The sequence below is a fragment of the Mustela nivalis genome (genome assembly GCF_964662115.1).
Source record: "Mustela nivalis genome assembly, chromosome: 9".
In the NCBI taxonomy this organism is placed as follows: domain Eukaryota; kingdom Metazoa; phylum Chordata; class Mammalia; order Carnivora; family Mustelidae; genus Mustela; species Mustela nivalis.
Window position 1 is genome coordinate 78,825,855 of NC_139028.1, and position 20,351 is coordinate 78,846,205.

At 38.6% G+C, this 20,351-nt stretch overlaps 1 protein-coding gene across 2 annotated transcripts; it reads right to left on the reverse strand.

Annotated features, from left to right (window-relative positions):
* Positions 1-3,023: 3,023 nt before the first annotated feature.
* Positions 3,024-19,871, reverse strand: TPH1 (tryptophan hydroxylase 1). Of its 2 annotated transcripts, none has more exons than XM_082747312.1 (10): positions 19,716-19,871; positions 17,481-17,664; positions 15,350-15,450; positions 11,806-11,873; positions 11,471-11,667; positions 9,834-9,969; positions 8,553-8,679; positions 6,917-7,012; positions 5,553-5,686; positions 3,024-3,530 (listed from the first exon to the last, which is right to left on the reverse strand). In XM_082747312.1, exons 1-10 carry the CDS (start codon positions 19,830-19,832, stop codon positions 3,356-3,358), a joined length of 1,335 nt encoding a protein of 444 aa, XP_082603438.1. In that variant the 5' UTR covers positions 19,833-19,871; the 3' UTR covers positions 3,024-3,355. The 2 variants fall into 2 exon arrangements, with proteins under 2 accessions (XP_082603438.1, XP_082603437.1); XM_082747311.1 differs by having other exon boundaries at positions 9,876-9,969; positions 19,716-19,846.
* Positions 19,872-20,351: the final 480 nt, after the last annotated feature.

Here is a 20,351-nt window from a genome sequence, read left to right on the forward strand (position 1 = left end):
ACGTCGGGCTCCCTGCTTGGGGTAAACCTGCTTCTTCCTTCCTCTGCCTCCTGCTGCTGTCCCTGCTGTGCAACCTCTGTGTGTGTGTGTGCGTGTGTGTGTGTGTGTGTGTGTGTGTGTGTAATAAACAAATCAATAATCTTTTTAAAAAAAAGAAAGGAAGGAAGGAAGAAATAAAGATAGAAAGAAAGAAAGAAAGAAAAGAAAAGAAAAGAAAAGAAAGAAAAAGAAACACAAATTTTGGGGAGCCTGGGTTGGCTCAGTCAGTTAAGTGGCTGCCTTCAGCTCAGGTCATCATCCCAGAGTCCTGGGATCAAGTCCTACCATGCGTTCCCCGCTCAGACAGGAGTCTGCTTCTTCCTCTCCCTCTGCCCCTTCCCCTGTTTGTTCTTTCTCTCAAATAAATAAAATTTTTAAAGAAAAAAAAAAGAACGTGAATTTTTTGTCCATTTACTAACTAGTAAATTTGTCCATTTACTAACTAGTAAAACTGTGTCCATTTAACTAACCAGTTAAATAACAAACTTACAAATCATAAAAGGATATTACATAGTAAAATAAAGACTAGATTGAAATGGACCATAGCATCTTTATTCATTTCCTAGAAATTAATATGTGAACTCCATTATGTGTGCTTTTAAAGAACTCCAGGATTTTTTTCCTTTTTCAGTTTGAAAGCCAACTTAAAAACTAGGTATAATTGTATACATTCTGGTGTGTCATTACTATTAACAACTCTGACAAAACAGGCAGATTAAGAAACACAGGTATTTTGGCAACCAGCTTTTGGAACTTTCTTCAAAAAGTCAGGAAAATACCATCTAAGTACTTAAGTAAGAAGTCACTGATTAAGAATTATAAACCAAACTTTTGGCTCAATTCTGTTCTCATATTGGAGTAAATATTAATATATTCTTAGGTGCTTTGAAGATATATTTTTAAAACTCATGAAAACTCTCAGGACTCCTGATTTACTAATTATCACATATCCAGAGGTTAGAAGAACTGAAATCAATCATTAAATATTTCCATTATCCTGAAGTTATGAATAATAATGATTGTGCTTTAACATTCATTTTAGTGTGCTTTAGTCATAGAGTGGTTTTAAACACCATAATTTTAAAATTCAATATCTATGATCAAAGTTGTATGAAAATAACCAGATATAGTATCTATAAATTGCTGTTAACTGTTATCTATCATGGTTTTCTTACGATAGATTTCTTTGCAACCAGATACACCAACTAAAAAACTAGCGGATCAGTATTTCAAATGATTTTAGATTAGCTAACTTAGATCAATTGCTATCAAAGGTGTATTAATAGTTATACTTAAATAAAATTATATGTATAAATCTGAAATAGCATGAATTACTCTTCCCAATTCTATTTCATTGTATGATAAAGTTTTTTATAATTTGAGGTCTAAAAATGATTAAAAGATCTAGAGCTCTGTTGAAATAAAATATGTTAAATGCTATACAATTTGACTATTCATGGGGGGAGAGTAAAGACACAGTTTTTTAAGTAGCTGATTAAGAATGAAATCTTGGTGGAAAATATGACCCTTAATATATTATTAACAGAAATGACATCACTGGGAGAGGAAGCTGATGGGGTGTAATATTCAGATGATTCTAAGGTTTTTCTTTGTGGATTTTTTTAACCTTTTGAGTTTGAGATACTTGTCAGGGCTACCATGTTGTACTAACCCATTTCATTCTATGTAAATGGTACTATAAGAAGTTGTACAACATTGGCCTGATTTATAGTATATCTAGATGGAAAATATCCAGCAGGCAGCTGGACTTAAGATGCAAAAATTCAAGAAAGATGTCAAGGTTAGAAATGCAAATATGGAAGTCACAGAAAACAAGAATTGAAGTCATGGGGGAACTTGGGTGGTGCAGGTTGAGCATCCAACTCTTGGTTTTGAATCAGGTCCTGATCTCAGGGTTGTGAGATCAAGTCCTATATCAGGCTCCACACTCAGTGTAGAGTCTGCTTAGGACTCTCTCTCCCTCTGTCCCTTGCTACCTTCTAAAATAAATAAATAGATCTTAAAGAAAAAAAAAATAATTGAAGTCAGAGATGTGGATGCCATTTCTCATAAAGAGATGGCAGAGAGAGAAGAGGGCCAAAGACAGAAACCTGAGGGAAAGGTGGGGAGGAGAAAAGGAGCAAATGGAAAAGACACAGCACATATTCACAAGTCCAGGTTCATCCTCTTCTAACAGGCCCATTCCCTGTCCTACATATCTAACAGCACATACAAACCAGTCCTTGCCACCCTTGCATTTTTGGTGTCAGACCTAAAATGGTCTTCTTCACTTTTCTTATGTCCCATTTCCTCACCCATTTCGCCACCCTCTACCCCCTATACCTTGCCTCCATATTTATAACCTCACCTATACCTTGGAAATGAAGTGCTCAGTGTTGCTTTCCCAACCTTAACTTTGCGTTTCTTTCATCTGTCTCAGTTTGAACTCTCCATTTGACAATGACATCTCCTGCTAACCTGAGGACAAATCCCATCACAATACTCTGCATGTGTAAGTATAGGGCCTTGTATGGTACCCCGAAGTTCCCCTTGGCCCCATGAGTATAAGAGATCATCTAAAACAAAACCAGCATCATGCAGTGCCTTAGAAAGCAAAGGGTCTCACTCAAGGAGGATGGTCACTTGGGAAGGGACTCCCTAGTTCCCTACCAAATAAAGTCCCAAATTATTAGCCTGGGCTTGATGATTATACCCCAACCAACCTTTCCAGATTTAGCTACTCACACTTCCCTACAAGATACCACACTTGGAAACTAGACTACTTCCTCTTTACAAGGTAGGCTTCACATACAAAGACCTCTATACTCCTGCCCACACTAGAAGTGGAAAAGCTGGTCTCCTATTAAATTTAGGGCTGTGAATGTGATCAAGGTTGGCACAAAGCCAAAGATAAGTAAGATACTTTGGAAGTAAGAGGATCTTAGGTAGCAGTATGGGTCAGGTCCATAATACCCTTCCAGGTATTTTAAGTGATCGTAAAGGTCATTTTATTCAAGAAGGATTAGGGAAAAGAGAATCAAGCTGGTATGAGATCTCTCTGGGGTGAAAAAAATTCTCTATAAAAAAACAAGGGGTCAGTGAATTATAACGTATACGAATCATATTTCACTAAAGCTGTTACCCTCCAAACATAATAGGTAGTGGAATAGAGTATTCAGGGGCGAATTTTCAAAGAACTGATTAAGGAATAGGAGTGGAGAATATCGTTTGGCTGCTGTCCCTCCACAAGCAGGTCTTCAAGAAAAGCAGGAGCTGGCCCACAGGCCTCAGAATTGGTGCTCAGACCTTCTCAGGATCAGCTGATCGGCTGTCTGCTGACCTTCGCAAGGGCATCACTGACGACATCGAGATCATGCTGCAGCTCGTTCATGGCGCTGGTTATGCTCTTGGTGTCTTTCAATATCTGAACACTCCGTGTGTATGGATTATACTTCACTCCAAATGGACGCTTAATTGTTTTGGTAAATTCTCTATTTAAGAAATCAAATAAGAGGCAATCAATTTCCAGGAAGCAGAGGATGAAAACTGAATGAGCAACAGCAAACCTACTGCACACCCTAGGTGACAGATGAATCTTCATCAGTTGTTCACACAACCCATCTGACCTGTTTCCCTACACAGCACATGCAGAGATGCCCTGGAATCCTACACATATAGGAAACCTAAAGTTGTCATAGACACATCCACACCTGCATTGGTAGGGAAAAATCCTGTAGGTGACTTTATTAATGATTTATTACTTTACACATTTCTTGGCTACAGTAAGGAGACCAACTATAGTTGCTTGATCAGGAGACAATGGCACACTTGACCACCTAGTAACACCCCTCAGCTGTGATTTACCTAACTACACCCACACACCAGCATACCCGCACACACAAGTGCACGTGCGCACACACACACACACACACACACACACACACACACAGGCCAAGAGCAGTCCTGCCTCCTGCACATGGACATTCTTTCTGTTCAGAATGTTTTCCTCTAGCTTTCTCTCAAATGACCTAACTTCTACCCTTTCTTCATGGATTCAAGTCCTGCCCTCTTCATCAAGTCAACATTTGAAACTCTCATTTGGCACCCCCAAGAATAATTGTGTTAAGGACCCCTAGGAACACAGCTGAGGACAACTGTACATGAGTAAGTGCTGAAAAGCAGTTTGCAATCTACCTGGTCTACCCAGGAGGGACCGCTTCTTCGAGTCTGTGCAAAGGGACCATATGAGCTAGAGGAAGCCCTCCTGGTATTGTTATTTGGTTCTGGGCCTGGCCCAACTCCCCAAGTATCAGAAAATGTCTGGAAGACAAGGACCATGTCTTCAACCCCCATCTGTCCCACAATGATCTCACAATATGACCTGAGACCCCTTCCACCAAATCTTTTGTTGATTCTGCTTCTCTGGTCCTTCCTTTCTTACTACGTCTTTCGGGGCCCAGGATCTTATTTTCACCTGAAGTATTACAAAAATCTCCTGAGTAGTTTCTCTGTCTCCAGAGTCTTTCTTTCTTAACAACACACATAGCTGATTAATAGTTAAAGCATAGTGGGGCGCCTGGGAGGCTCAGTTGTTTGAGCATCTGAGTCTTCATTTTGGCTCAGGTCATGATCTCAGGGTGGTGAGATCAAGCCCCATGTCTGTCTCCATGCTCACTGCAGAGTTTGCTTGAGATTCTCTCTCTCCCTCTCCCTTCCTCCTCCCCTGACTTGTGCTCTATAAATAGATAGATAGATGATTGATAGATAGATAGATAGATAGATAGATAAAATCATTTTTTTATAAAGTGGTTAAAGCATGGGATGCCTGGGTAGCTCAGTCCTTTAGTGTCTGTTTTCAGCTCAGGTCATGATCCCAGGGTCCTGAGATCGAACCCCACATCAGACTCCCTGCTCAGCGGAAGCTTGTTTCTCCCTCTCCCACTCCCCCTGCTTGTGTTCCCTCTCTCGCTGTCTCTCTGTCAAATAAATAAATAAAATCTTTTTAAAAAAATAGTTAAAGCATAGCTTCATTGCACCACACTTATTTTTCCACCTCCCTTACTTGTTTCACACTCTCCCTTAGCCTAAAACTTAGCATATCTAAATCCTATTTATCCTTCAAGTGCTTTCTCAGATGCCATTAAGCCTTCCCTGTTGCCCCATCTAGAATAAATTGCTCCTGAATAAAATGGAAAACAAAGTTTCTTCTGTATCTCTCTAAGGCTTTCTATGCTATGACATAGTAATTTGCATATAGTTTATTTTTCCTAATAGATTATGAACTCTGATGGGAAGAAACCAGTTTCTCAATGTATCCGATTCATATATTTAATCACCAAACATCACCATAAACAACATACTCTAAATATTTGTTTGTGAAAGGGAGCTATGTCAGGGGCAGACGTTACCTCATAGGCTTCTAACTATCCAGCTGCTTACTTCTGTGATTTGTTACCATCACTGGACCTATCTTTTGCAGAGGAGAGTGAAGCCACGGGGAAGATATACCTTACCTCATCTTCTCCTTTGCATCTTCAAAGCTTTCAGATACAAAGTAGACATCCTGAAAAGTTGTGATGAGACACTCCTGTTTGCAGGTAATCTTGGGATCAAAGGGCTTTACTTTAGCATGTCCAGAAAGTGAATGCTAGGAGACAGAGAGTCAGCAAATAAAAGAATACTGTCTTACTTCATGGATGACATCCCAGACATAACCACTAGAATCAGCACACCGCTGAGGGCACTGATGTAAGGGCCCAACCTACAATTCCAAACTTATTTCCTAAGTCATTATTTGACCCACAATATACTCCAACAAAACAAACGGCTTGCTATTCCCCATAAACACCCCAAGATCATCTCCATGACTTTGTTCTAACACTTTTTCCAGGTAAGAGGCACCCGACGATCTTCATGTATATTCCTGCATTATGACGCCAACTTCCTAGCCTGCGCTAGTTATTTCTGTACGTGATTTGCACCCGCCATCAGGTGGTAGACTCCTGAGAGCAAGAAGTACCACGGATGGTATTTCACACACAACCCATCACTCAGCAAACATAAGATCATTCCTTTATTGGGTAAATAATAATTCTCAAAGAATTCCATAGAATTTAAGAGAAGTTACAGCTAGCACACTAAAAATGGTGAGGGAATAGCAAAACTTTGTAAGCAAAAGCTTTAAAATATTTAAAAAAAAAAAAAAGATATATGTCGTTGGGACACCTGGGTGGCTCAGTGGGTTAAGTGGCCGGCTCTTGGCTTTGGCTCAGGTCATGATCTCAGGGTCCTGGGATCAAGTCCCGCATGAGGTTCTGCACTCAGCAGGGAGTCTGCATTGGGAATTCTCTCTCTCCCTCTGCCCTTCCCCCAGCTTATGTACTTTCTTTCTCCAAAATAAATAAATAAACCTTCAAATAAAACAACATGTCTATAATATGTCAACTATCCTCAAAAAAGAGAGAAAGAAATTAAGTAATTAAATTCCACATATAAGGGGGTGCCTGGGTGCCTCAGTCATTAAGCATCTGCCTTCAGCTCAGGTCATGATCCTGGGGTCCTGGGATCAAGTTCTGTGTCGGCCTCCCTGCTTGGCAGGAGGCTAGCTTCTCCCTCTCCTACTACCCCTCCTTGTGTTCCTGCTCTCACTTTCTCTCTGTCAAATAAATAAATAAGGTCTTTTTAAAAAAAAATTCCACATACAAGTGAAAAAAGAAAAATAGGGTATCTGTATAAACCTCGGAAATAGAGAAAATTGTCTTTACTGCCACCCCAAGTATTTTCCATAGTATGCACTTGTTCAAGTCCAAAAACTCTTTCCGGTCATATCAATTATAGTACGTGAACATGGCTATGTGGAAAGATTTATGGCTTTTACCTTAAGTTCACTGATAGAAGAAAGTAACCCAGCACCAAAGACTCGCAGCTGCCCGTCTTGCTTACAGAGACCAAACTCCACAGTGAAAAAGTAGCACTGCAAAAGGACATTGATATTACTTTCACAGCCTGAATAACTCAATTTAAAACAAACAGCAACTATTAGTCACTGACCCACAGTGCCCTGGAAAGAAGTTCAAGATCCCCAGACTGGTTCCCAAGTATTCCTACAACCTGGCCTCATTCTAAACCAGCACTTCTCAAACTGCTGCTCCCAGGACTCTTGCATATTCTTAAAAATTACTCAGGACCCAAAGGACCTTTTGTTTATGTGGATTACAGCTCACTAAATTTATTAGAGTAAAAGTTAAAACTAAAAACATTTACATGTCTACTAATTAATTTTAAAACGTAATAAACCATTTTATGATGACATACCAATCTAACGCAAAGTAACTCTATTGCACATTTTTTTATTTAAATTTTTTTATTTCTTATAAACATATATTTTTATCCCCAGGGGTATTGCACAACATTTTAAAAAGGGTCAGGAAAGAAGCATTGTTTTACATTGTTCCCTATCTTTTTAAATGTCTGTCTAGATGTTATTTAATGTCTGGCTAGAAAAACAAGATGGATTCTCATATCTGCTTCTATATTTAACCTGTTGCCCTATGTTGTTTTAGTTAAAGGCTATGAAGAAAACTCAGCCTCACACAGATAAGCAGTTAGAAGAAGGTTATGGATTCTAATAGTCTTCTCAGATAACTGTGGATATTCTTTGACACTACATCAAAACTCAACAAGTGCTAATTTCTTAGAGTTCAGCTGCAGTGTGGAATCTGAAACCATATCAATGAACTCTAGCTCTTATATTGAAATCCACTTTGCACCCTGAGTGTATATTTCACTCAAGGACCCTGTGCAAGGGTTTCAGGAACACCAGGGGGTCCCCAAACCACAATTTGAGAAGCACTGTTCTAATCATCCAGCCTTTTTCATACTACATCCCCCACCCTATCACACTCTGTTCCAGCTTCTTGTCATTTCCCCAGATACACCCTGCACCTCCTTGTCTTTCCTTGGGTGCCGTTATCCTAAGATCCTCTTCCTTCCTTTCTTGGCAGGTGAAAACATGACCCACCTTCCCTAGGCTAGTCCCGACATTCCTCTTCCATGAAACCTTCCCCAAGCCATTCTTTGCCCTCCCAGAACACTCTTCCTGAATTTTTCTGTAGAGTTTATCCCATTCCAAAATGACTGTCTCCTTAAGTTGTACATAAATTCCTTGAAGGCAGGAACCAGATCTTACTCATCTTTGTATTTCCAGCACAGAGGCTCAAAAGCATCTTAAGCTTCATTTTCAGAGGACTCATCATTTTTACTAAAAAAAGATCTACAAACAATAAACATGATTGAATTCCAGTGTTTCTCTGCCTTTTTTTAAAGCCCATGTCTCCTTTTGATGAATCTTAAAATTTCACATCTTCCTTTACTGCTATTGAAATTATTTAAATTAAATTAAATATGAGCAAAGACAAACTAACAGTCACCTTAAATATGTCCGTTTAAATTGACACTCCCATCCCAAACCTGATAAGAATTACTAATCTCTACAGCTATTTTCCAATTTATACCGTTGCGAGTTTTTGAACAGACTCCTCTGAAGCTCCAAGGGAAGCCAGGCCAATTTCTTGGGAGAACTGAGCAAAACTAGGTTCAGCCAAAAGGGGGACATGACCTAAGAGCTCATGGCAAGTATCTCTGAAAAAGAGGTAAAAGTTCATCACTCTGTGATGCTCATGTCACATATAAACCACGGTCAACAATTCAATCAAACCAAAATCTGATCTTACTTTGATTCAAGTGGTATTACTCTACAAGTGGACCACGAAAGACACTAGTAATTTACTGAAGAAACTATTTCGGTTCAAAACTTAGACCACTTACAAACAAGATACCCATAGATATGTCTGTCCCACACCCCAACCAAATCAGGTCTCTGCTCAAATGTCACCTTCTTAGTGAGTCCTTGTCTGATCACACTTTTCAAAATTGAAACCCTCCACACATCCACCACATTCCCCTTTCTCTGCTTTACTTTTCTCAGTGGCACTTATCACCATTGATTGGTGATATTAAATATATATATTTACAGGGGCGCCTGGGTGGCTCAGTGGGTTAAAGCCTCTGCTTTCGGCTCAGGTCAGGAACTCAGGGATCTGGGATTGAGCCCCGCATCCAGCTCTCTGATCAGCAAGGAGCCTGCTCCCCCCGCCACTTCACCCCCCCCACCGCCTGCCTCTCTGCCTACTTGTGATCTCTGTCAAATAAATAAATAAAATCTTTTATTTATTTATTTATTTGACAGAGATCACAAGTAGGCAGAGAGGCAGGCAGAGAGAGGGGGAAGCAGACTCCCTGCTGAGCAGAGAGCCCGATGCAGGGCTCGATCCCAGTACCCTGGGATCATGAACTGAGCCGAAAGCAGAGGCTTTAACCCACTGAACCACCCAGGCGCCCCAATAAATAAAATCTTTAAAATATATATATATATATATATACAGATATAAATTTACATATATTATATATTTATTATATTTATATATATTTTCTTGTTTATTATCTCTATTCCCACTGGAATATAAATTCTATGAAGGCAGAAACTTTTGTCTGATTTTTTTATACTCCCTATGCTTAGGCTAGCATTGGGCACCTAACAGGTAACAGGCTGTCAATTAAAAATAGTAATGATAACGGCTAACATACATAGACCATGGAGCGTGTATTATGTGCCAGGCACTGTTCCAAATTTTTTACACGTGTTCATTCATTTAATTGTCACACCAGACTCCTGAAGGAGGTACCATCACAACAAATAACTATTTGATGAATGAATACTAAACGGAAGTACTCACGGCTCTGGGGTATAGAGAGGGTCAGAACTGTGTCTCACATACTGTGTGCAGTGGAAAACCCGGAAGGCTAAACCTGATAAGAAATCTCTTGGTGACAGGTAACCAGCCACGGGACGGATGGAAAAACCAGTGCGCTCTGCAAAGTAAAGGAGAAAACGAAGAAAATCTTCACCTCAACAGACCATTTTCTGCAACATTTTAATTCTGCCAGTGGTACCCGGTAGCATTTTAAGGGAAAAGATGGAAACTAAACGTACCTGTGTGTACTATGCAGAAGTAATAATTTTCAAGTGCTTACGGTGGGCCAGGCAATGCATTAGACCTTACATATTATATCTACTTTCATGTTTACAATTTGAGATGAAGTTTACTCTCCTCATTGTGACAACTATTAAACTGAGGCTCAGAGAGTCGATAATGTGCCCAAAGTCATACCGTAAATGATAAGGGTAGAATGAGAGCCCAGGTCTCCTTATATTATACCTCACTCTCTCCCTAAAGGATTTAGGATATCTCCTAGACAATCTTACTTCCTTCAAAAAAAAAAAAAAAAAAAAAAAAAATTAAAAACCAAAAAAATAAAAAAAACAAAAACATCAACAACAACAAGATCTAATAATTTAGATCAGAACCACTTTTTAAGCTATACCACTTTTAGCCAGTACTTTCTCTTGCAAAGTATATTTTATCTAAATTGGTTGTTGCACTTCGATTCCCAACAGCTATGGCTGCTTTCCCTCCATAGAAGGGGCCAGCCAATAGGGCAGCAGTGACTCAGGGGATAAGTTCAATGCCCATCATTCATTTCAAACCCTGGCCCTCTGCTCTTCCACTTCCACCCAGTTCCTTTTGTACTTGGATTTCCCCACTAGCTGAGATCAAGGGGAATATTTATTTTTCTTATATATTGTAAACCCTGGAGATCACTGATCATTTTACTTCCTGTACTAGCTAGAAAAAATAAGGAAGCCTGAACCAAATAAGCAGAAGAACTAAAAGGAAAAAAACTGTCGATGCTTCTTTGTTGATGCTTCTATTAGCACATCTTCTTCCTTGGGAGAAAGATGGGGTCTTAGGGTGGAAAGGAGCTTTGGAGACCATTTACTCCAGTCTTCTCCAAGGAGCCTGAGTGTTCTCTACCACATCCCTGACAAGTGGGTATAGAACTTTTGCATGAAAACCTCCAGGGTTGCAGAAATCTCATGAGCCTGTTCCATTTTCAAATGGCTCATTTAACAAGGTCCTCTCCATTTTGAGTTAAAAGCTTGTAGTTTCTATCCAACTGTCATTTACTTTAGGGTCACATAGTATTCCCTCTATTACATAAGATGATCAGCTAGTATTTAAATAAAGCTATCATGTCCCCTATATCTCCAGGTGAAGCATCCTAAGAGTCCTTCAAACTTTACTTATATATTTTCCAAGCCCCTTATAATTCTGCTCACTTCTCCACATTCACTCTAGATTATAATTGTCCCTCTTCAAATGAGATGCCCAATACTGGGTCCAATACTCCAGGACACAGTAAGGAAAATTCTGACCTCCCATACACTTGAACTTTTTATTCCTCTATTAAAAATTCTGTCATGATCACAACAGAACTCAACATACCCCTTACAAAAAATTAAGCATATTACCTTTTAAAAAGTTTGAGACATCTTCCAATTGGGGGATATTATCTTCCCGATATCCACAATATTTAGAAAGCAAAGGTAAGTTTTTGAGATACTCTCTGCAGGCATGGGTTGGGTAAAGTTTGTTGAGCTCTCGGAACACAGTTCCCCAGGTCTTAATCTCCTCTTCAGTGAATTCAACTTTGGGAATGGGGTCTCCACTAGTGAGACATACAGAGTTATTTTGAATTAGCATTCAGTAAAAAATAGTATTTATCTTTTATTTGTTAAATGAGCATAGTCTACTCTATTCATTTTTTATTTCAAAATTGAGTAAGTTATTTTTATAATATACTTACTGTTTATAGTTCATAGCCAAGTCTGCAAAATATTTCCGTCTTTTACGGTAAACATTGTCTTTGAAGCCCTGATAATTAAAGAAAAGTTTAAAAATATACATATTTTAAAATGTTGACAAATGATATTTAGGGAACTTTTCATTATTACTCAAGTTACGATATTAAAGGACTACATAATTGTAATTTTGAGCAAGCACTGTTTAGAAATGTATGATTATTTTTATTTTAAAGGCAATCTTATGGGTGAGGGGGATGGGATAAGTGGGTGATAAGCATTAAGGAGGTGTGATGTAATGATCACTGGGTGTTATATGCAACCGAGGAATTACTGAACTCTGAACATCTGAAACTAATGATACACTAAATGTTAACTAATCGAATTTCAATAAAATAAGTTAATAAAAAAGGCAATGTTATATGAAAGCTTAATACTATAATGGCTACTAAATAAAAGATACTATAGATACAAAGATACAAAAATCTTATAGTGGCTACAAAAATAAAATGGTTTGAGGAATAAGAAAAGCATCATCCTAGTTAAACACACAACTCTTTTCCAAATGTGAGGATTTTTTTTCTTAATCATTTGACATCTTCAGCTATATTTTCCTGTAATCATAATTCATAATAAAATGGTAACTAATAATACATGGAGTCATGACAACTAAATCTAGCCTTAGATTTTATCACAAAATGCAAACGTATTCATATTTGCTAAAGCAAACAATAATAATAAAAAGATAAAATAGTAACATTAGAATTTATACCTAGAAAATATTTTTTAAAAACCAAACAGAAAAAATAAGACTTCAAAAAGCAAAGCCCAGGGAGTGCCTGGGTGGCTCAGTGGGTTAAAGCCTCTGCCTTCGGCTCAGGTCATGATCCCGGGGTCCTGGGATTGGAGCTCTGCATTGGGCTCTCTACTCAGCAGGGAGCCTGCTTCCTCCTCTCTCTCTCTGCCTGCCTCTCTGACTACTTGTAATCTCTGTCTGTCAAATAAATAAGTAAAATCTTAAAAAAAAAAAAAAAAGCAAAGCCCAGGAGAAAACAGCCAATAATGCAAAACAGGAAAAAAGGGGAAGACCCCTGAATTATCTCTCTCTAAAGAGAGAATTATTTCTCTTTAACACAGATTTACAAGCCCCTCCTATGCACCTGGCCTTGTGCTAAAATCCAGAGAAACAAACAGGAACAAAGCACAACCTGGGTCTTCAGGGAGTTTACATCAACCAATTATTATGAAACAATATGCTAACTGCCTTAATAGAGATATGCCCAAAATGCCACTGAACTCAAAAGAGAAACTCCTAACCCAGAGTATGTGAAAGAAAGTAAGGGGTGGTCAGGAATGGTTTCCCAACAGTGACTCCCAAGCTAAGTCTCAGAAAAGGAGCAGGGACAGCTGGGTGGGAAAGGACAGAAAGGACAGCATCCGTGTCAGTGCAGCAGTGACAACCAGGAAACTGGGACTGAGGAAATGGGAGCTGGAGCTTGGAGAAGGAGGTGGAGCCTGGCGTAGACTAGTTTGAGGTCTGCTAGTCAGGGTCTGAAACAGCTTGGATTTCAGTCTTTGGGTGATAGGAAGCCATTGGTGATTTTTCAAAAAAAAAAAAAAACACAGCTTTATTGATATATAATTCACACACCATAAAATTTTAAAGTGTACAGTGTCATGATTTTAGTACAGTCACAGTGTTGAGCAACAACTTCCACTATAATTTCAGTTTATCCGCAGAAGAAACATCACACTCATGCACAGACTCCCCACTACTTCCCTTCATCTCCAGCCCCTGGCAACCATTAATCTACTTTTTGTTCCTATGAATTTGGGTATTCTGGATATTTCATATAAAAGGAATCATAAACACATGGTTTTTTGTGACCAGCTTCTTCTATTATCACAGTTTTCAAGGTTCCTCCCTGTTGTAGCATGCATGTATCCGTATTTTGTGTTAATTTATGATCACTAATATTCCATTTTATGGACTTACCACAATTTACTGATCTGCTTATCAGTGGATGGACATTTGGGTTGTTACTACTTTTTTGTTACTATGAATTAAGCTGCTATGAAAATTTGTGTACATGTTTTTTTATGAACATATGCTTTCAATTTTCTTAGGTGGATACCTAGGTATGGTTGGTGAGTTTTAGGCAGAAAAGGGATAATGCTCATACTGAAGTTTTAGATCATTCTAGTGACTATGAGGAGAATGGGTTTGAGGTGGTGAGTTGGAGGGCAAGGGATCAGTTAAATGTATGATAGTAGGGATAAATAAGGAACAAATTTAAGCAATATTTAGGAGGTAAAAATCAGTAGCACTTGGTAGTAGATCAGAAAAAATTATTTCGCCACCTCTCCATAAACATGCTCTGGATTTTCTTACCTCTGAACCTTTGCTCATGTTACAATGAACTGTCCTTTCTCCCCATCTCTTTCCTGCCAAACTCTTTTAAGACTGTGTTAAAATGTTGCCTTTCTCTGATCTCTTCAACTAGAAGTGTTTGCCTTCTTATGTACACCTCAAAGCAATCTGTTCATTCCACTTAGGACTTTTCACAATTTAATCACATGCTTATTTATAGATGTGTGCTTTATTTTCCAACTAGACTGCAAATGCTTTGAGGGCAAATACAATTACAATTAATAAATTGCTTAACGCGATATTATAGAAAAAAGGGTAGATCAGCTGAGGGCTCTCTAAGGCAATATGCAGCCAATGAACAGATCTACTAAGTGGCAGATCAAAGACCCGCTGCATACAACTCCAAAATGGCACTCTTTTTTTTCTCGACCTTCCCAGAACCCTACGACTCCATAGGCAACCCTAATGCTCTGGGCTTGCTAATTCTCCAACTCATGCCTGTACTATGTCTCGTATAATTTTCCAAAGAAACAACTTCCCAGTTCATCAACTGCCTAATAAATCAGTCCTGCCGGACACCTAGTAGTAAGTATTTCTCCCTTATCCTTACCTGTCCCCCCCCCATTTCCAATAATCCATACCCACTTAAACAAAAACTGCTGCAGATACTGTCTTCATTTTAGCAGAATTCTTGAGAATTCTATTACAGAGAAGCTCTTATTAATAGGAATGCCATACATGGGACAGGTGTTTCAGAGCTAATGAATTTAGATGCTCTTCAGACATTAGTTGGGATTCCACCAATGTGGAAAGCTACGGGCACTTCCCAAAATCCAGATTAAAACCAGATCCCATTTGGGGCGCCTGGGTGACTCAGTGGGATAAGCCTCTGCCTTCAGCTCAGGTCATGATCCCAGGGTCCTGGGATTAAGCCCCACATCAGGCTCTCTGCTCAACTGGGGGCCTGCTCCCCTTCCCTCTCTCTGCCTGCCTCTCTGCCTACTTGTGATCTCTGTCTGTCAAATGGATGAATGGGATCTTAAAAAAAAAAAAAAAAAAACCCAGATCCCATTTATTCTGGAATAAGCATGTTCTCCCAAAAAAAAAGAAAAGAATTTCCCCTAATTTTTAGTTTGCTTTAAATTATTTTCATGGAAATATTTATTAAAAATATTTACAGGATGATCGGCATCCAGTTCAGATCCATACATCAGAACTCTGTTGGCACAATGGTCCAGGTCAGAAACCTTCTTTGGAAACCAAGGAACAGTTTCCATACCTGCAAAATACAAAACCACTAACAGTTGAAGAGATGATCTGAAGGCAATAAGAAAGAAGAAATTAAGAAAGTCATAAGTACATTTGGATGAATTTTTTTTATTGTAGCTTGTACTTTGAGGTAAAATTTATATAAGTAAATTGCCCTTTTTCTAATAAGTAAAATTCATTCAAAATTTTTAGTTCAAAGAAATTTTTGAGCCTTGATTTCCTAAGCATTGGAGAAATGCTATACTTTAATAATAGAACTAAAGTATCAAAAAAAAATGTATAAGCTACATATTAACTATCCTTTTCAAAAAAGCAGAATGAGGTGCTAATTTAATGAGAATTTTGAATGTTTCTTTTCATTGATGCAAAGGCTTTTAGAGATCTCTGATGCCTTTGTCACTTTGATCCCTCACCCCCTCACCTTCCCTCGAGATACAAGCCCTCCTGTAACTCTGGGCATTTGCACCTGCTCTTCTCCTTCTCTCCCCCCACACCCGCCCCCATCCCTTGCTGCCACCCTTCTATTTTCCTAAGAATATCCTTTTCCTCCTTCAAGACCCAAATCAAATGAACCTTCCCCAACCCTGTAGGTGGAGCTAATTCTCTGTCCCTAGGGCTCTGATTCTCTGACACTGATCTGCTTATATCTGTCTTATAGGAAAGATCGGGAAGGACTCTAGGGGAAGGGCTATATGTTTGTATCCCTGTTTCTTCTGTAGAAATAACTGACATAAATCAGTATTCCCTAAATATCAACTGAACCATTTAGCCCCTAGAAAACTCCTCATTTTACAGATGGGATAATTAAAGCTCAGAGAGGTAGTTTATCCAAGGTAACTTATCTCTGTTGGAAGAGAGAGGACTAGAATTCAATTCACCTTGTTCCAGCCTAATGCTCTTTTTAACATACGCAAAAGTGATAGTCAAGTAGATTTAACCAGAAATACCACAGGCGCACAAGTCACTCAAAATAGACAGGAGCAGAGTCCTAGGCTCCTGCCCCACCAGCTGTTAACCCTTTGGTTATTTGTAGTGGGCCTGGGACATGGAGGGTAGCATCTGGAGCACACAGCCTTCAGGCATGGCGGGATGTGCAAGGGACTCAGGGAAACAGCTATCTGGCACTCATGAATAGAAGCATATTATTATTTTAATAACTTACACAGCCATACAAATACATAACAAATGAGTATCAGCCCTGATTACACCCCAGTACTGTGCATGTTCTAAGGGATTATTCTAAATTATATACTATATACAAAATGTGGTTCAATTATCTTTTTATCTTTTGTCCCAAGGATTTTTTCCACAACAGAAGTTCTTAGCCACCTGAAACTTTAGGAGGCTTTGTTGCTTTTCACTTGCTTTTGGTGGGAGTGGGGAAAGGGAGGACTGTCTAAAGAGTGTATTCACGGGGCGCCTGGGTGGCTCAGTGGGTTAAAGCCTCTGCCTTCGGCTCAGGTCATGATCCCAGGGTCCTGGGATCGAGCCCCACATCGGGCTCTCTGCTCAGCAGGGAGCCTGCTTCCTCCTCTCTCTCCCTCTCTGCCTACTTGTGATCTCTGTCTGTCAAATAAATAAATAAAATCCTAAAAAAAAAAAAAAAGAGTGTATTCACATCATAGTTGTGAGCAACTGTCAATATTCTCAACAAATTTGAATATTCACTTCATATCTGCCAGATGCTAAGTAAGCCCTGTGGGAATTTCTAAGTGCTCAGGAATTGTAAATTAAAGGTTTGTGAAATTAAGAAACACTTGATGATTTGGAAACAGAAAACTTAATCAATTTCCAACCATTCTGAATTCTTTCTGATACCCAGTGTTTCCCTTTCACTTCTCTCACACTTGATAAAATGTTACTTCATAAGTGTTTTATAGTATTTTGAGCAATTACATTTTGGGCTCCCTTCAGTACCAAACTAAGGAATTTGAAGAGACAGTGTTTTATTTTTATGTTCATGCCTTCAAGATAAATATAAGATTGGACACACTTTATGTACTTAATCTTCTGAGTGGGATTTTCACTTTTCAAACTTACCATCTTCCTTCACAGTAAAATTATCTGGTGGATTCACAGAGAGAACGTTAGTATGGGACTTCAACAGATGAAAAATGTCATTCAACTGTTCTCTGTTGATATCACAGTCCACAAAAATCTCAAATTCTGAGTTTCTTCTCTTTGATTTTCGAGACTCGATATGTAACAGGTTCACATGCTTCTCCTGAGTAAGGCAGAGAGTAAAGACACATATGACAGCCTCAAGTGGTAACAGTCGCTGAGCTCATTACTTTCACTGCCACTAAAAATCAATTCCACACTTGCCATCATAGTCAAAAGAGAAAAATGGTGTCTTTAATCCTGCCAACAGCAAAATAACTCCCCCTAAATATTATTACTGTTCAAAAAAGTTTGAAAAATTTATCACACCCTCCAGAAACTAATAAAATAACACCTACTAGAAGGCCCTCAATTGTCAGAACTGAACAATCTCAAATCAAAATATCAATTCTCCTAGATAAAAAGAAACTTTCAAAAATTGATCACAAATGAAAGTGTTTTCAAAAAATGATATTATTGTTAGTCCTTTAGAAAGGAAAGATTCTTTGTGAATATGCATTTAATAAAATTAGATGAACAGCTTGAACAGTGTCTTTAATACCTCAAATCTCTTAAGCTACAAACTTAGTAACCAGCTGAAGCAGATTACTTCTTCTGCTCTCTTCCCATGCCAGCCCAGACTGGGTGCCATATGTGCAAACCTGTGGGAGGAGGATATCTTCTCTTACCAACTTGGATAGCTGAGGACCAGCACCGGTGGCATAATAATGAAAAATAAGAACCCATTACTCGACATCTAAAAAAATGAGATTAGAATAGCTGATTTCCAACACTAACCAGTTCAATTTGGATTAACTTGATGAACACCTAAGTAGCCAGGTAAGAACTGTGAAGTATACAAAGAAAAGCACGTCAAACAAGGAGTTTATCATCTAGTTGGCTACCACAGGAAAGGCTAAAAGAAAACACAAGTAGTAAGTATTTAGGTGCAGAAGATGTTCTGGGAAAAAGCATTATGAGCCAGAGAAAGTAGACGTTTTCATGAAGCAGACAGGAACTGAGATGAGTCTTAAAGAAGAGATAGAGTAGGAAGACAGAAGGGTAGAAGGAGGATTCCAAACAGGAAGAACTGTAGATGCAAAGATGGAGATGAAGTAAGAATTATTAGGAACATGAACCAACAAGAAAAAAGAGTATCAGGGATGTTGGGAAAACTGTCGGGACAACATTAAAATAAAAAGTTTCTGTACAGCAAAGGAAACAACCAATAAACCTGAAAGGCAACTTACTGAATGGGAGATGATACTTGCAAATGCCGGATATATAAAGAGTAGTATCCAGTGTATAGAAAGAACTGATACAACTCAACACCCCAAAGACAATTAATCCAAATTTGAAACCAGTAAGACAATACTTGATAACATTACCCAAGTTCTGGTTTCCTCACTTGTAAACACATGGATTTGTAGATACCCTGTTTTCTTAGGATGGATTTATCGGGGCAGGGGTGCACCTGGGTAGCTCAGTTAGGTAAACCTCCAGCTCTTGATTTTGTCTCAGGTCATGATCCCCGGGGTCATGAGCTCAAGCCCTGCATAAGGCTTCACATTGAGCACTGAGCGTGGAGCCTGCTTAAGATTCTCTCCCCTCACTGCACACCTCCCCAGCTCATGCATGCATGTTTCTCTCAAAAAAAAAAAAAAAATTAAAAGATGGATTTATGGAAATGGAATAACTGGGTCAAACTACGTGAACATCTTAAGGTTCCTAATACATATTGTTTCCCTACACATTATGCCAATTTACTCTTGCAACAAAGGTGTTTTTAAGTTCCAAGTGCATTAAAGCTTTGACAGTAGGGAACACTATAATTTTGGAATCTTGTTATTTTGCTCTATTAAAAATACCATGGAATATATTACCAATGTCATTAAATAATATTAAAATTTAATATTATATTTAATTAAAACAAAATAAAAATCTGCTTCTCTGAAATCTGTGAAATGAATCCTTCCTCCCATTTGTGTCTTCTTTTCTGTAAATGGTTTGTATCCCTTGCCCATTTGTTAGAATTGAGCAATATTTTATAAACTTAAGTGCTTAAGAAATTTCTTCCATCCATCTCCAAAGAATTTACAGTAATTTATATTTTAAATATAATTTTAGAGACTCATTTGAGAAGATGACTATGCAAAAACCATGGAAAGTGCTTACCTGGAAAATTTTCAGTGCTTTTATGAGTCCACCAACTTCATTCTTCAAGGAAAAAATGAGGGTTGCTCTCCCTCTTTCTAAGGAATGGTCTTTATTTTCCTTATTGTCTTCAATCATGGTGAATTTGGTGTAGTTCTCTAAAAATGAAGTATGAAAACAGAAAGAGAGCTCTAAAAAAAGAAGTTGTGCAATATAGACTATATTTGATAATATTTGAAACCAGTAAGACAATACTTGATAATATTACCCAAGTTCTGGTTTCCTCACTTGTGAAACATGGATTTGTAGATACCCTTCATAAGACTATAATGAGACCAATGTAAGATAAAACATGGCCTAACATAGCTTTTAGGATATAATGAGCATACAATGCATGTTGGTTGCTAGTTTCCTTTTTTTTTTTTTTTCTAATCCAATCCCTTCAGGGTGTAATTCATGCCCACTGGCTTCCTGCAGTTCTCCTACTGTGGCCTGAACTGGGCACTCCTCCTCTATGAAAGCCAACTTCTCTCCCCGCCCCCCACAATTTCAGCACTTTATTATACTGGGTCTCTAGTGTTTTACTGATGCATGTCTTGTCTTTCAATAAGACAGCAAGCCCTTCAGAACAGGGACAAGTCCTTCTATTTCTTTTGT